The sequence below is a fragment of the Ricinus communis genome, chromosome 5 (assembly GCF_019578655.1).
Source record: "Ricinus communis isolate WT05 ecotype wild-type chromosome 5, ASM1957865v1, whole genome shotgun sequence".
Taxonomy (NCBI): domain Eukaryota; kingdom Viridiplantae; phylum Streptophyta; class Magnoliopsida; order Malpighiales; family Euphorbiaceae; genus Ricinus; species Ricinus communis.
In genome coordinates this window covers 11,189,425-11,204,850 of record NC_063260.1, presented here as the reverse complement: position 1 = coordinate 11,204,850, position 15,426 = coordinate 11,189,425, and the positions used below count along the sequence as shown (strand labels likewise).

Below are 15,426 nucleotides of genomic sequence, written 5' to 3'. Positions count from 1 at the left end.
TGACTTTATTCCTCGTAACAATTAAAAATATTCACATTCTTTTTTCTTTCCTCTATTGTGATTTGCAGCTAATTAATAGTTTCGTCTGTCAGGCCATAAATAATATATAAATGGAATAAAATTTTAGAAACGTGAAAATGATGAAGTGGCATGTGTTTGTGTTTTGAGTTTGGATTGAAAGGATAAATTAAAAGAAACGACTGCCTATAGACTCAACACTTCGGTCACCTCAAAGAGCGACACTGCCACTTATTGAAAGCCCATGTAGACCCAACCTAAGTCTGGAATCATAGCCAACGATGACTCAAACTTTTGTGGGTTTAAGTAGCAAATTGCCCCCCAACTTCCAACAGAGTTTCAAATTGCTTCAGAATTAATATTATGGTCCAATTATTCTGTTTATTTGCAAAAATGGCCTCTAATCAGCCTTCCAATTACTCGCATGCATGTTTAATAATAAAAATTTACAATATTCATTATTTAATGAAATTGAAAATAAAAAAATTAAATAAAGAACAAGAAAATAAGGATCTATTTGCCTTTTTTTCTTCCTTAATCTCTTTGACCTTCATCCATAAGTAAAACTCTAAGAATGTCAGGCTAAACGTGATTAATTAGCTGCTTAAATTGTATTTTCTAATTATAAAAGATTCAGTAGGACCCAAAAGAGAGCGAGAGAGAGGAGAGATGTACGTCGAAATGAGTTCGATAAATTAAATCGCGCGAGTTTGGGATGGATTGTTACAGCTACTACTAGATGATGATGGCGCCATTCAACAATGCATAATCGATGATGACGAGTTTGGCCATTTCACTCAAAATCATTCAAATATCTAAATTCAAATCAAAGTTGTGCTTCGGTCTTAATCTCATTGCTATTTGTATTTTTTCTTCAGTCAATTTTCTAATTTCAAATCAAAGTTGTTTTTCAGTCTTTAACTCTATTTTTATTTGTGTTTCTTCTTCACCTTATTGTTGTTTCTTTTTATTATTTCTATCGCTGCTAATGATTCATTTTTGTTATTTTTACTGTCGTTGATTTTTGTTATATTTTATCGTTGTCGTCGTTGTTGTTGTACGGTTCAGTGGATAGAAGAGTTAGGCGGTTTTTACAAAGATGAAGTTTGTGACAATGACATTATATTGTGACTTTTTCTACGGACAAGTTAGAGACGAAGCAAAGAGTAATTAAAGAAGATGGAGGAAGATGATGGAGTTGTGATGGTGTGGTGGAAATATGATATGAGAAAAGAAAATTAATGATTGCAGTAGAATTAAGCTGACGATAGATGAAGAGCAAGCGATGAAGATGGAGATAACAGTGTTTGTGATGACGATATTCTTTCTCTCTCTCTTTTTTTTTTCAATTTTTTTTTAATTCTGTAATATTTTTAATGAAATTTTATACCTATTTTATATTTAATTTTTTTATTTTCTTTCTATACTTTTGAAACATGAATCAAATTATTTATAATCCAAACCTTTTATGGGTTTGTATAGTAATAATCTTTCTTTAAAAAAAAGAGGGAAAGATTACATATGAAAAATACAAGAAATTGAAATTAGTATTGTTATATATTCTTTTAAAGTTGAACTGAAAAGAATTTTTGTTTTATACTTGTTATCAAACCTAATGCTTAGCATTTAAAATTGCCAATTTTAACACTATATTTTAATATTAATTTTAATTTTATCCTTCAGTAAAATTATCTCTCAAATTTACTAACGTGGCATGAATTCTGACGACAGTATGAAATAATTGAGTCAATATTGGGGTTGTTGACTCATCTCATCTCATTACTAAAATATTTTTGTGTAAGCATATAATTAAATTGTTCTTTTCTTGACTTTGAATTTTTATTCAGTCCTCCTTTTTTTATTTTTTAAAATTCAAACCACATCTATAAATTTGCTTGATAATTTTATCATATGCTAAAATTAAAATTAAGGTTAAAATTAAAAATTAAAAAATTTGTGCTAGATTTAATAAGAAAATGTGCAGTACATGATATTTTTAATATGGCTTACTTGCCCATAACTATATGTGAGATCTACTTTATAAATTTTGGGTGAATCAACCAATTTATTTGATGTGTGAAGCAATTGGGTCAAAGATTTTTATTTTAGGGTGATTTGAACCCAATGTAACAAGTGTAGAGGGCAACCAAGTCTGTGCACATGTAGGCAAATCAATTTGTAATATATTTTTACCATCCTAAAATATACTTGACTTTCAATTTACATATAAATTAAAAAGATTTCTATAGTTATATTTTTATCAAAATATTGTTCAGCGTAATAAACTATTCGCACTAATTTAATTAAATTTGTCAAGTCGTCTATTTGCTATCTAATTTATAATTATAGCAATGCAAATTAAAAATACAGTATTACACTGAAAAATTAAGAATATAGATTTAAAATATATAATTTCAGAAATTATATTAATAAATGAATTACATTCTTAATCATTAGTTATTTAACTAATAACTAAAAAACAAATACAAAAAATTTTCAAAAAGGCATAAGTAAATAAAAAGTAAAATAATTTAGCATGATCAATCTAGGCCTAGCTGGATTAGTAAGGATTCTTGCCTTTGGAGATAGAGGTCTCGAGTTTGAAACCTTCCATCATTTTCTGTGGAGTTTAATTTTTTACGGAATAAAAATTAGAAAATATGCAATTTATAATAATCAGCCTAAAACATTCTTTATCCCTCTAATACTGATAATTAATGTTAATCATATCTAACGTGACGATCACATAATAAAAAATACCACATAAGTGAAATACAAAAATAATTCAACTCATATAACACACGCCATTAAAATTTTAATGAAGTCAGAAATGGATCAAAATACTTATACTCGGTCAAATTGATCGCTCTTATTAAAAGGGAAAAGTCAAACTTGCAGCAACATGCAAAAATTTGAGTTTTTGGTGACGTTGGACCTTTTATTCCCGTCAAATTCAACACAGGTTATTGTGTAGTATTTTGAGATTATTTATGAGTTTACAATTTAATATATCTTTGGAGAAAAAGAAATGGGAATTATAAGCCTAAATAAATAGCAGAAGCATTGCCAAATAGAAATGGGAATTATTCGTTTCGAGGTGAAGACAAGGAGTCGAAAGCAGCAAGAATATAAATAGGAGCGGACAAGGTTAAACTTGAGTTCAGGCTTTTCGGCTGGGCAGGCTAACAACGTATAGGAGTAGGAGTCCAAATTGTCAAATATATATGGGAATGCAAGAATATACATTCCAGCTGATTAGCTTAAGCTTGCACGTTTTCATGAGCTTGGATTTGCCTATCTCATCCAGGCCCAGCTGGTACGAGTGTTGTTGCCACCGACAAAGCCAGGTCAGATTCATCATATTCTATCTATTACTATTATTGAACATTTTATCTTCTGGATAATATGTCATTGCTTGCAATTATAATGTATTTGTTAGCTAATAAAGAGTATCTGCAAATCGTTATGCCTCAGAGGGAATTGTGTTTCTAACCTTACAAAAGCCTGGTAACTAGATACAAACTGCTTCTATAAACAAATATAACAACGGGCATTCGTGCCAAAGCTTTTTAAATAAATTAGCATCCTATAACCTGAGATCTTGCAGGATCTCAGATAGAACCTGCAGACACCTGTTAATAAAATTGTGATACATTAAACTGTTCAAAGTTTTAAAATGCTATAAGAGCCGTCTTTGAAGGAGCGAATAAAATCTGCTGCATGAAACACAAGATGGGAATCATTGAGGCCCAATATCATGCCTCCTGCCAAATCTGTTTTTCTCGGCGGATATGCATCTTGCAGACGACTTCTTCATCCTGCAATTACACATACGACATAGAAACAAAGTAGGAGGAGAAGCATCATCCTTAATGCTGTTACACCTAGTATGCTGCCAAACATGGCAAGCATCACAGGCCACCATTCTTTCCCCATCATCATCCTTTGCCCCACACTTACAATCCACAGTCCAATCATTATCCCCACCCTGATATCTCAACTTTGTATCTAAGTCCAGACCAGACCCCCTCACCCAAACCTTCATACCATCCTCCAGCCCACACTTGAGCAAATCTTGGCCCTCCTCTCTTGCCACTAATCCCCCAATTTCTATATCATTGACTACAAAATTGTCCATTACACAATATGTGTCCCTTAATGCACATTGCACTGTCAATTTAAGCTCAAAAACTGTTGCACATTCCGGAGCCATCACTGGTTCACCTGGTGGCAGTGGCCAAGTTAGCTCATTTGCCAATTCATCATAACTTGGCCTTACCTGGCAAATTAGCGTCAGTAATGCATCCTCATTACTGCTCTTATATTGCCACTCCTTAAAAAAATGCTTACAGTCTAAGATCACTCTAGCAGCTATAGCAACAGCATGATAATCAGGGTAGCCCAATAAAACATTCTTGTACAAGAAGAGTAAATCTTTTCGAACATTTAGTCCTAGTTTTAAAGTTGAAATATCAGTGTGTGATTGTGCTTTCTTTTCGAGTGTAGCTCCATCAGAAATATCTTCAAGTGAAAATTCTAACAACTTGCTAACTGGCTTGTTTGCACGAACAATAACTTGATTTCCCACAATAACCTTATCAATATGCTTAAGAACAAAATCAATCAAACCAGTGTCACCAATATGTTGTCTAACTGCGTCTCTTAAGTCTTGGCGAAGCATCCTAGCTCCATGTATTTGCAAAATTTGAAAAATCACTTCCACTACCCGCTCAAGTCTTCTTTCAGGCCATCTGGCATCCAGTTTAGCAACAAAAGAAGCAAGTGACTTATAATCACTTGGATAGCTGGGCAAAGAAGCTTTGGGTTGATTGGTTGTTTGATCTCTTGATGATTTGGATGAAAATGAAGCCAATGCAAGGGCTGTTTTCCTTTGAATAAGAGGTTTAGACTCGAAAGCAAGCATAAAATAAAGCAAGTCACTAATAGTAACCAACTGGGTCTCACTAATATCACTATAAGTTTGAACAATTTGTCCAATCAATTTTCCTTGTTTTCTTTTACTAAAATCAGTAGTAATCTTACTAAGCTCTAATGAACTAAGAATTTCAATAGCTCTATTGTATTCGTGCTTTCTAACTCCAAAACTTCCACGACATAGCTTATAGCCCCATTTACCAAACCAAGAACGCCCATATGCAACTCCATTAAGCAATCTCAAGTCCATAGATCCCTTCTTTGACAAATCATGCACTGAAATGTCACTGTAACACCAATCAAAATGTTAAAATTAAAAAATGAACTCTATACTTTAGCCAGGGCTATGAATTATCAAGTTCAAGCCACAGTAGGAGCCCAATTAACCAAAATAGAAAAAAGAGAGAAAGAGAGAACGGGAAGTCTGATTGTGAAGGTAACTAATTAAAGAAAAATTTTACTGTACCGGGTTTTGAGACATGCACAGAGATGATCCCAGAGGCTCATGAGGTCTTCTCCGTTGAGATAATTTGAATTAGATTCAATCTCGATGCAGAGCAAATGACCAAAACCATTGCAGTGAATAACACCGTGTAATAAATGGTTTTCTTGCTTAAGTGAATCTTTCTTTAAAGGCTTGTTCCATTTATCATCATCAGGAACTATTAGATGATAGTTTCTTTTAGAAACAAAATGGTGACTCCATCCTATTAAAAAGAAATTAAAAATCAATACCCCCCAAATCCTGATAATAATAAAAGGCAATCGCAGGAAATTCATAATAGAATGAAGAAATCATTTTTATATGTTACCAACGAATCTACAGAAGTCGCAGAGAGGCTGATGCTGAGAAGAGGAAGAGTTATTGATGAATTCTTCGACGATGTACAGAGGGAAAACTACGCCGCTTGATTCATTGACAAGTAAAGTGCACCAAACAGGATTGGTTCCACCAAGTTTATAATCTTCAGAGTCTGAGCACCGTTTTAGAAACTCTTTGATGTTGTCGCGAAAAGAACGGGAAAAGTCCATACTGGAATCATCGATGGAGGAGAAGCGAGAAGTGCAGATGATCTTCTTTGGAGTTCGTTTTCTTTTCTTGCAAGCTTCAAATACGGTTATCGCCATTTTGGTAGTGAGAGGAGAGTGAAAGAAGAAAAACTATTCAAGAAAAAGAAGAGAAGTAGAAAAGGGGGATTACACGACTAGTCCTTCCTATTTTATAGGCGGGAGAACTTACATGGGTTGGGTTGGGTTGGGTTGAGAGCAGTGGTATATTTGTAATTGTAAGAGGAAAGGAAAAGTAACTAACTTGATTGTTGTTGCTTATTGCGGTTCTCTCTCTCACGTTTTTTGAAGATTGTTGTGGGCTCATATTTGGCATCTTTTTTTTTTTTTTGAACATAGGCATTTCTTCTGTTTGGTTGCTGGGAAAACCCTCAAGGATGTTTGTGAATTTTACTTTTCCTTTCTTAATGTCCACTTCTGATCGTTCCACCTAATTTGGGAACAATATATCCTGGTTCAGTGAATGACATGTAATTTAAACATATGTGGGTGAGGTACACGAGTATGAACTAACTCAAGTGAAGCGTCTGACTTGGTTTGATATAAGCAGCAGGGAAAAAATCATTAATTACATAGCAGTAACCATCGCCTATGAAGACCTTTACAAATTTCATCAGCATAACAAAACCATTAGACCAAATAATATTGGAGAAAACTTCTTGTAAGAGGAGAGATTACATATTATGTCATTGCTTGTATTGTAATGCATTTTTTAACAAAAATGGTACATGCAATTAGTAGGCGCTGCCTGAGAAAGAATAGTGTCTCCAACTTTGCATAAGCCAGGTAAGTGGTTACAGACTCTGCCTCCGGCCATTTATGGACGGAAACAAGAGGAGTTTATGCTTAGTTGGAAAAGAATCAGATATCTATAACCTGCTTTTTATTAGAATATAGAGAGCTCTTCATTTGCATTTCTCCAATGTCTTGTGATGTATGAGTAGTCAACGGTAGTGAACAAAATGTGAGGTTACAATCCATTCTTCTGATCTGCTAGCTTACATACTGTATCAGCCACTCCATTGTCTGTCAAAGTAAATATTGTGAACAGACTAATCAAAACTAATTTAACAATTACATCTACAAGCACATGCTATAGGAATTGTTGTAAAACTTTCCAAAAACTTTTTCAGGAGATGATAGAATGATATAAATTAATGGCATGGCTTTTTGTCTTTTACCTTTATGCATTCATGCAAGTCATTTTCTTTTGTTCTGATATGAACCTGCAAAAACGCTGGACTAATTAAGATCTTAAAGCACACTCTAATGCGAGGATCGAGTCCAAACAATAATGTCTTCTTTGTAATGCTTTTTCAGCTCTGTTTTAAAGCTACTGATCACTGGCTTTAAAGGCTTTGGCAATGTGAATGCTTACCTCAATGACCCGTTGGTAAGATTCAATTTGCTCGCTTTGCAGAGAAGCCATAATGACAAGCCCTGCTGCAACTGTTGAGGGCCAGTGCCGAAGATGCTCATGGTCTGACAGTGCTAGCCTTGCCAAGTATCTGGCCCTCTTCTCTATCGCTGCATCAGCTCTAGCAGCCTTCAGATAGAACCTGTGAGTTACAATGAACTACTATGAGAGCCATCTTAAAAGTGCAATACAAATATGCTATGTAAAATACAAGATGCAAATCTAAATAATATGTATTAAAAAGCAATGGAAATTACCACATGAAGTTGTGGATGGTGGGCAAGTAGCATTGGAAGTCGAGAACCTCCTGCACCAGCCACTCCATGGCAACCACTTCTGATCTGCTGTATACATTGCTCTCTATGTGGAAGTTCCTTCGCTTCACACTGAAATATCCCAGTAACATTAACCTTGCATAAACTATGTCTGTGTTCTTCAAAGTGAGAGTGTGTGGCGTGATTTGGCTAAATAAGTAGAGCATCAGAGAAATGGATTGATGTTTAGTCCTGATGTCACGCCTTAGCTGGAATTATCAAATTCATTTGAGCTTTATCTCATTATCACACAAGTAAATCTAAACCAATAAACTAAGGCCAATCATGAGTGCATTATATAATGAACAGTTTGGCAATATCTGAAGTACTTAATATCCCTTTCCAGCTCCAATTGAAATATGACAATTAAAGTTTATAGTGATAATTGTACAGGAATCATGCAACTAAATAAGGCAGTATCTTTTTTACATCCCTTAATATTCAGCGAGATAGTGCTGGTAACCGAATGAGGTAACTAAAGAGAATTACCGATTGCAGAGCTGATTTTCTTCAATTCTCGTGGCCAATGTAAGACAGGCTATCCCAACAATCTGAAGGTTCCTTACGTTGCTAAAATATCCTTTGCTAAAGAACCTATCCAGAAGGCTAACTCCAAGGAACAATGTCTCATGTTGAAACTCCATGGCAGTTGACTGCTGTTTTATTCAAAGCGTACATCACGAATGAATTTTTTTTTTAAAAAAGGATTTGTAACGTACCCCAATACAGCATTGAGGAATAAGGTCAGCCAATGCACATGCAAATGTGAAACGAAAGCATCGCGAAAGGACTACAAAAACGAAAGACCATTTTCTAGCCAATAGAAGAAGAAAAGATCAATCCATATATACTAGAACTTGTCTACAACACTGTTACATGATACAAAAAGTACAGACCAAAAGATCTTGCTGCGCTGACGTGTCACAAATTTATTTCATATCCTATTTTAATATAAATTATAACTAAAGGAGTTGCCTGTTTCACGATAGCTACGGCGACGATGAATAAATAATAAATTAAAATCAAACGCTAGAAATTCACCTCGACGATCCAATGGACCATTTGTAGCCGTTGCTGGAGTATGAGATCACCGTACTCCGTCGTGGATCGATACAACTCGACGTAGTCATGCAAAAATAGTTGCCTTCTCTCTCTTCCCCGTAACAATTGGTAGCTCTCTTCGTCGTCCTCATTTTTTAACCTCATAAACTGATAAGTATTTAAAACATATAAAAGAAGTAAACAAACTAATTAGGCACTGTTTGGATGCACTGGAAAATTAATTACTTACGCTATGGCTTTCTGCTCCAATAAGTGATCTTATCGTGTCTGGAGAAACACTTGATCTTAAGAATTGACATCGAAACTCGAGCAATAAAGAATAAGTACGTGATGGCGGAGCATCATCAGATGATTTCTCGGAGAACTCACTTCCGGAATCAAGGAAAATCGACGGCGTATAATCATCTGAAAACTCTCGGCCGTCCGATGAACTCTCCGGGAATACTTCAAATTGAAGCTCAGAGAAAGCTGTCCCGTGACTAGAAGAGTAATCTGAAACGACATCGTCCAAAGAGAAATGCTCAGCGCAAGCAAGATCAGTTTCAGATTCTAAGCTCTTTGACTTTTGTTCTACTAAAGACTCGTTAACTGAAACTGCTTCGTTTTTTGAAATTTCAGAGAGCTCTGTTTCAACGATTGATTTGTTTTGACTTGCTTTAGAAGCAGTAGAAAAGATGTCATCGGACACTTTCCTAACGAAAACAGCAGAATCAATTACTCCAGAATTTGATTCAACACATGAAGAGTCGCTCACTTCAGCTAATTCATTTCCTTTCTTCGTCTCGTTTTGCTGCTTATAGTAAGATCTCGTGATTCTCCGGAACGGCACGTTGCTTTCTAGTTCAAGTGATTTTCTCTTCTTAGCATTTGATTCGACTGTAACTCTGCTTGAATTGCAAGACACCGAATTCGACGGAGAGATCTTATGGCGGAATCGCCAACAGCGTTTGCTTCGCGGTTTCTTCGTGATGTGTGCCTCTGGTTCCATTCTTTTTTATTTGAGTTTCATTTTTTGAGTTCAAAATTTAATTGCGGAGAGAGAGGAAGTGATGTTGAAGGAATGAGTGTGTAATGCAGAGAGTTGAATGAATTCGGTTAGTTATGGAAGTTAAGGGAGTGAAGCAGTGCGTGGTGGTGATGATGATGGTGTGGAAGGAGTTTTCCTTTTATACGATGAGCGTGGGCCCAGTTTCTCACACACGCTTTTGTTTTTCTTCTTGTAGTTTGTTTGTTCTTAGTTGTTGATGGTTATTTTAGTGTAAGATAGAGCGAGGTATACATACATCAGTATATAAAATGAATCTCCACCTTTTAGTATGAGCCTTGTGGGGAGAGGCTTCATGTGGGTTGACGGTTCAGATGAGTGTATGTAGACTAATGGAATATGGTTTAGTGGATTAACGGCTCAGATGAGAGTATGTAGACTAATGAAGTGAGAGAAATCATATCGATTCTCTTTTTGCTTCCTCGATTTCATGTCACTCTTGGATTGCTGTCGTCATCACTCATCAGTCGAGATTAATTTCTTCATCTGCCAATGGGTATGAATTTAAGATTGAAAATTAATCAAGTTGTTATTTTAAAGTTATCTCACTCGGTGTGACTTTAAACGACTCTCATTTCTTTTTTCTTTCTTTTTTCTGATGTGATTTTTTAAAAAATAAATTATTTTTAAAAATTTATAAATCTTTCATAATTAATAAATTTATAAATAATTTTTATAAATTTTATTTAAAAATATCTTTATAGGCACTAATACATTTTTAATAATTTTTATAAATTATTATTTATTATTATTTTATTATTTAAGAATAAAATAAATTATTCTGTTTTTGTTATTTTTTTATATTTACTTTAAATAATATTATCATATCTGTGACTTTATATATAAATAATATATTTTATTTTATTGTCGTATTAAATTTATTTTCTTAAAATATTTTATTTCATGGTCCCTTTTCTACCCAATGACCATCGCCATTCTTCAATCTATGGATCTCATTTTTCCTCCTCCTAACCGAAGCCATTTTGTGAAAGAACTTCGTATTTGCGTATCCCTCTCTATGCCAAAGTTGTTTAGCTCGCTGCCTCTAGAAGGAATAGTAATCATTCTAAACTCTACCCAACTCAGACGACACTTCACTAAACTCCTTCAATCCTTCATCATCTGTTCTAGCTCGTAGCCGACCCATCTCTCGCCTAAGCCCTTCCATTATATACACAGCCATTTGTTTTCTCCCTTCCCCACTGCAACAAGGACTTACTAGTATTACTAATTCTTCTCTGAATTGAAACACCCACCTCCTTATTCCAGCTGTCCCTAACTACCTCTTCACTTTCACCATAGTTCGTCCAAAGGTTCTCAAAACGGAAGCGTTTTGAAGAACGAGTACCCTCAACACGATATAGATGAAGGATAATAGGAAAATGATCAGATACAACACTATCCAAATGAACTACCCTTGCATCTTTATGTCGAGCCACCCAATCACCATTACCCAACATCCTATTTAATCTCTCTTGGACCCATAGCCCACTCTCTCTTCCCCTTTCCCATGTAAAAGGACACCCTTGGAAGCCCAAGTCCACAAGCCCAGAGTCCCAAACAGCCCTTCTAAAGCCTTCAACTAACCAATTTGGTTGGGCTACCCCACCCCTCTTTTCTCTATGATTCAAAATATCATTAAAATCACCCATAACAATCCAGGGGGAATCATTAATAGAAGCAAGACTCCTTAATAGATCCCAGTTATCTTTCCTTCTATTTCTACAGAGAGCTACAGGTAAAAAATAATTAGTAGAATTTAAATTAAGGCAGCCATGATTCTAATTAAAATTTTCACCATTAGTCTTTTCTTAAAATATATATTAATTAGTGAATTATTAAATTACTCAATCACATCAATGCAATTAGTAAAAATATAAGCGTAAACTTACACATCTCCTCCCTCCACATTTCTGTGCATACTATACAGATATAACAGTTTCTTGTAAATTCTTTTTTTAGCCACTTCTTTTACTTTTTAGAGGATAATTAGCATGAAGACAATCAACATTTTCTTTTATGAAATTGATAAAATTTGAAGGGGTAATTATTATTTATCCTTATTTGTCTATATTATATTAATTATTTTTTAATATGTAAAAAGAATATATTTTTTTCTTTTATTTTTTATAATTTTATACTAAGAAACCCTTAAATCAGTATTTCCCTTAAACAACCATTAACTAGGTTTAGTTTTACGAAAATTTACCTATTAATTTTTGATATAATATACAAATTGCTCTTTATAATTTATTTATTATACTAAAACTCCAGGGTCTAATTTTTATATAAAAATTGATTTTAATATTTATAAAAAAATAATTAATTAATATTCTTTAATTACTCTAATTCTTAGCATAATCAAATTATAGTAAAATCTAAATATCTTAAAAGTACTTATATTAATTAAAATATTAAAGATTCATATAATTTAATTTTAAATTATTAAAATAAAATAAAGAGCATTATTATAATAGAATTGTAACTTTGATAAGAAATTTGAGGATCAAATTATATTTTTTATCAATTTCAATCTTTATTTACATTGTCTTTCAAAATGCAAGGAGATTCTAATGCAGAAATAAAATATAGGAGGTAATTTATATATTACACAAAAAATAAGAGGCAAAGAGTATAAAACCAAATCTAATTAATAATTTCCTAGCAAAAGTTCTAACGGAAGAGATTTTTAGTATAAAATTATAAAATAAAAAAATATATTTTTTAAATATGAAAAAATAATTAAAATAATATGAAAAAATACAGAGATCAAATAGTAATCATCCTAAAAATTTGAACTATAATATCTATTTGTATTATTATTAGGCTAATGCACTATATAGAGTAATTAGTACTTTCAATTCCTTTTATGTTAGCAATAAATATTATCGAATTGTACCAATATATTTCCTAGAACATGGTCTCTTGTCCATAAAATTCATTGTGATCGAAGAAAGAAACAATATTGTCTAAAAAGGAAAAATAAAATATTAAAGAAACTGAAATACATAGAGTACAATGTAGGCCGGGCTAAAACAAGCCCAAACGATGAGGCGTCAGTTTTAAAATCCACAAACAAAGAGGGCAGAAAGCTAGGGTTTTGTGGCGGTGAGAGCGCAGACTTGAAAATTTACTATAAAACTGCCGTTTACTCGTTACTCTTCGGATCTGTGCTCTGTTATTCACTTAGTCGAAGCTCAAAACCAGGTGTGTTTCTCGGGCTTTATTTATTTCTTTGATGTGTAGCGATCTCTTTGTTGTATTATGATTATGGATGTCTCTAATGATGATGTTTAATTTGTAAAACTTTCGTTCTTCTGAGAAATTACATTGCGGAATTATAATGGAGACCTGAACTGAAGAGACATCCTTTTTTACTTTATTTTATTTATATATTTATGCTTTTCTTTTTTGTTTAAAAGGTCTGATTAGCATCAAATAATTTGTTTTAAGACTAGTATTTAGAGATCTTAATGTTGCCTCTGATGATGATTATGATTATACTTTCGTTCTTCCGAGATGCTCCGTGCGGAAACATTTTTTGGAGACCTGAACTGAAGAGGCTCTGAATTGTTTATTTTTAGTTATTTTTATTTGTTATCGTAGACATTGAAGATCTTTGTTTACTCTAATGATGTGTTTTGCTAAAAACTTTCGTTCTCCTGAGCTTTATTATTAATGCTGAAAAAACTTTAAGAGACTTGAGCTGAAGAATTCAAAAAAGAAGATCTTCAATTGTCTCAGTGGGATCACTTTTTACTAGCTATCTTACTCCTTGTGTGGAGTACCAACGAATATCGGCAAACGTATTAAAGTGTGATATTTAATAAATAAAACACAGCCTTCCGACATGTTTCGGTTCATTTGATATTTATTCTCTTTCCAAAAAGCCTTTTGATATCACATTGTTAAATCTGAGTCTTTTCTTGCTCTTGTGTATGGCGCATTCATCATACCGCATCATGAATTTTTTTAATATTATGGATTTTTCTTTTAAATGTTTCCTTGGTGCTTATCAAGTGATGTTATGCTCGTGCCATTGTGATGATTGATATTTAATTAATTATCGCGATTCGTTGATCCAGGAATTTTGCTGAAGACAATCTTAAAAGGTCTCCTTTCAAGATGAGGTACTGGTTAATCAACCTATCACTTGTTTTCTTATTCCACATCTCAATGTTTGTTTGCAGAATGCTAATAATCATTTTTTTCCTGTTTTCTCTTTGCTCCACCCTCCCTTTTCTTCTTCAGTCGGCCAATGGAGGAAGATGTAAGTTGTTGTCAACCTTAATTGTTTCGTCTTAGACACTGTTTTTTCTTGTTGTTTTCCTTAATGTTATCATATGTTTTGCACCATCTTCTTGCCGATCACTATTGATTGTTTATCCTTGTCTAATCACAGCAGGTTACCAAAAATGAGGAGGAGGAGTTCAACACAGGACCTCTCTCAGTACTCATGATGAGTGTCAAAAATAACACACAGGTATATTAATTCTTATAGCTCTTAATTGTCTCATGCAGGCTACTGTTTAGGAATGCCTACTATACTGACTTGAATTACTTAAATGTCAGGATGTGTCATTTTTAATGACTTGAATTACTTAAACTTCAGGATGTGTCATTTTAAAATTTGAATTTTCTTCTCTCAATAGGTACTCATTAATTGCCGCAACAACAAAAAACTTCTTGGCCGTGTTAGAGCCTTTGATCGACATTGCAACATGGTTCTTGAAAATGTCAGGGAGATGTGGACCGAGGTTGGTAGAATTTTTGTTCCTATCTGTGATCCTATCTATATTTTATTACAGTTCTTTGTGGTTGGTAGTAAAATGCATGTTTCTTTTGCTTAGGTACCAAAGACTGGTAAAGGCAAGAAAAAGGCAATGCCAGTTAACAAGGACAGATTCATTAGTAAGATGTTTCTCCGTGGAGATTCTGTAATCATCGTTCTTAGGAATCCTAAGTGAGTGTACAGGGCTGTTCTTGAAGCTGACCAATCATGTGAGTGGATGAAGTAAGAATTATATCTGAAATGTGTATTTGCTGCTACTTATCATTGCAGCAAAACTTAACTTGGTTTTAGCACATTCCTTTGGGCTCTAAACGGAAAGGTTCTGTATTGGCTGTAAAACCAATTGCGATACTCTTGTGTCTAAGCTGTTGAGGTAGCTTTTATCTTTTTGAACACAATTGACAGGAGTAGTTAACCCTTGTGAAGTTACGTCTTGATGCCATTGTATCTGTAAATGTACTTCTCTAGTTCTTCACATGTTCTCTCTTTTTATTAGAGATTTAAATTGCCAAAAAAGCATTTCATCAATGCCATTATATGGATTTGGAAACCTAAATTAGTATAAGGTAGCAACCACCGCCTATTGCATTGGTGACCAGTTTCTTGATGCTTTTTTTGTTCTTTTTTTGTCGGCGTATCATTTAAATATTTATTTATGAGTCATGCTATTGAATTGTTTTTCTTTATCCGGAAGAACTGAATTGGATTGATTTAAGTTGATAAGGTTCTGTTTCTGAGCTGCTGCATGTCTAGATTTGCACAGGGAGGGGTGCTG

General features: G+C 33.8%; 4 protein-coding genes, 1 long non-coding RNA gene and 2 other non-coding genes across 9 annotated transcripts; 4 read left to right on the top strand and 3 right to left on the bottom strand.

Annotated features, from left to right (window-relative positions):
• Positions 1-3,054: 3,054 nt before the first annotated feature.
• LOC125370206 lies at positions 3,055-6,468 on the top strand. Its single transcript, XR_007216145.1, has 2 exons — positions 3,055-3,365; positions 5,780-6,468. It is a non-coding gene; the product is annotated as an uncharacterized LOC125370206 (long non-coding RNA).
• On the bottom strand, positions 3,534-6,081 carry LOC8272292 (PHD finger protein At2g01810). Its single transcript, XM_002527485.4, has 3 exons — positions 5,766-6,081; positions 5,420-5,660; positions 3,534-5,240 (listed from the first exon to the last, which is right to left on the bottom strand). Exons 1-3 carry the CDS (start codon positions 6,079-6,081, stop codon positions 3,758-3,760), a joined length of 2,040 nt encoding a protein of 679 aa, XP_002527531.1. The 3' UTR covers positions 3,534-3,757.
• A 305-nt stretch (positions 6,469-6,773) lies between the features above and the next one.
• Positions 6,774-10,095, bottom strand: LOC8272291 (cyclin-SDS). 2 transcript variants are annotated; one of them, XM_002527484.4, is made up of 7 exons: positions 9,044-10,095; positions 8,794-8,961; positions 8,242-8,408; positions 7,696-7,824; positions 7,400-7,580; positions 7,203-7,247; positions 6,774-7,047 (listed from the first exon to the last, which is right to left on the bottom strand). In XM_002527484.4, the coding sequence occupies exons 1-7, from the start codon at positions 9,800-9,802 to the stop codon at positions 7,015-7,017; spliced, it is 1,482 nt and encodes a 493-aa protein (XP_002527530.2). In that variant the 5' UTR covers positions 9,803-10,095; the 3' UTR covers positions 6,774-7,014. The 2 variants fall into 2 exon arrangements, with proteins under 2 accessions (XP_002527530.2, XP_015579887.2); XM_015724401.3 differs by having other exon boundaries at positions 8,242-8,405; positions 9,044-10,094.
• Positions 10,096-11,013: 918 nt separating this feature from the next.
• LOC8272290 lies at positions 11,014-11,770 on the bottom strand. The gene is made up of 2 exons (XM_015724398.1): positions 11,752-11,770; positions 11,014-11,591 (listed from the first exon to the last, which is right to left on the bottom strand). Exons 1-2 carry the CDS (start codon positions 11,768-11,770, stop codon positions 11,014-11,016), a joined length of 597 nt encoding a protein of 198 aa, XP_015579884.1.
• Positions 11,771-12,898: 1,128 nt separating this feature from the next.
• Positions 12,899-15,126, top strand: LOC8272289 (small nuclear ribonucleoprotein Sm D2). 2 transcript variants are annotated; one of them, XM_002527482.4, is made up of 6 exons: positions 12,899-13,066; positions 13,945-13,989; positions 14,111-14,129; positions 14,265-14,342; positions 14,512-14,616; positions 14,710-15,126. In XM_002527482.4, the coding sequence occupies exons 2-6, from the start codon at positions 13,985-13,987 to the stop codon at positions 14,824-14,826; spliced, it is 324 nt and encodes a 107-aa protein (XP_002527528.2). In that variant the 5' UTR covers positions 12,899-13,066; positions 13,945-13,984; the 3' UTR covers positions 14,827-15,126. The 2 variants fall into 2 exon arrangements, with proteins under 2 accessions (XP_002527528.2, XP_015579896.1); XM_015724410.3 differs by having other exon boundaries at positions 12,915-13,066; positions 14,262-14,342.
• Positions 13,136-13,225, top strand: LOC112536206. The gene has a single exon (XR_003080257.1). It is a non-coding gene; the product is annotated as a small nucleolar RNA Z159/U59 (small nucleolar RNA).
• On the top strand, positions 13,338-13,423 carry LOC112536205. Its single transcript, XR_003080256.1, has one exon. It is a non-coding gene; the product is annotated as a small nucleolar RNA Z159/U59 (small nucleolar RNA).
• Positions 15,127-15,426: the final 300 nt, after the last annotated feature.

What these genes read in the sequence shown, in the direction of transcription:
- LOC8272292 (XM_002527485.4), bottom strand. Translation starts at nt 6,081, where the DNA reads ATGGCGATAACCGTATTTGAAGCTTGCAAGAAAAGAAAACGAACTCCA. An exon ending in CGACTTCTGTAGATTCGTTG is followed by an intron (nt 5,661 to 5,765) that starts GTAACATATAAA and finishes TCTTTTTAATAG; the next exon opens with GATGGAGTCACCATTTTGTT. An exon ending in TGTGCATGTCTCAAAACCCG is followed by an intron (nt 5,241 to 5,419) that starts GTACAGTAAAAT and finishes TTGGTGTTACAG; the next exon opens with TGACATTTCAGTGCATGATT.
- LOC8272291 (XM_002527484.4), bottom strand. Translation starts at nt 9,802, where the DNA reads ATGGAACCAGAGGCACACATCACGAAGAAACCGCGAAGCAAACGCTGT. An exon ending in TGGTCCATTGGATCGTCGAG is followed by an intron (nt 8,409 to 8,793) that starts GTGAATTTCTAG and finishes TGAATAAAACAG; the next exon opens with CAGTCAACTGCCATGGAGTT. An exon ending in CTTACCAACGGGTCATTGAG is followed by an intron (nt 7,248 to 7,399) that starts GTAAGCATTCAC and finishes GCGTTTTTGCAG; the next exon opens with GTTCATATCAGAACAAAAGA.
- LOC8272289 (XM_015724410.3), top strand. An exon ending in GTGTCAAAAATAACACACAG is followed by an intron (nt 14,343 to 14,511) that starts GTATATTAATTC and finishes TTCTCTCAATAG; the next exon opens with GTACTCATTAATTGCCGCAA. An exon ending in TCAGGGAGATGTGGACCGAG is followed by an intron (nt 14,617 to 14,709) that starts GTTGGTAGAATT and finishes TCTTTTGCTTAG; the next exon opens with GTACCAAAGACTGGTAAAGG.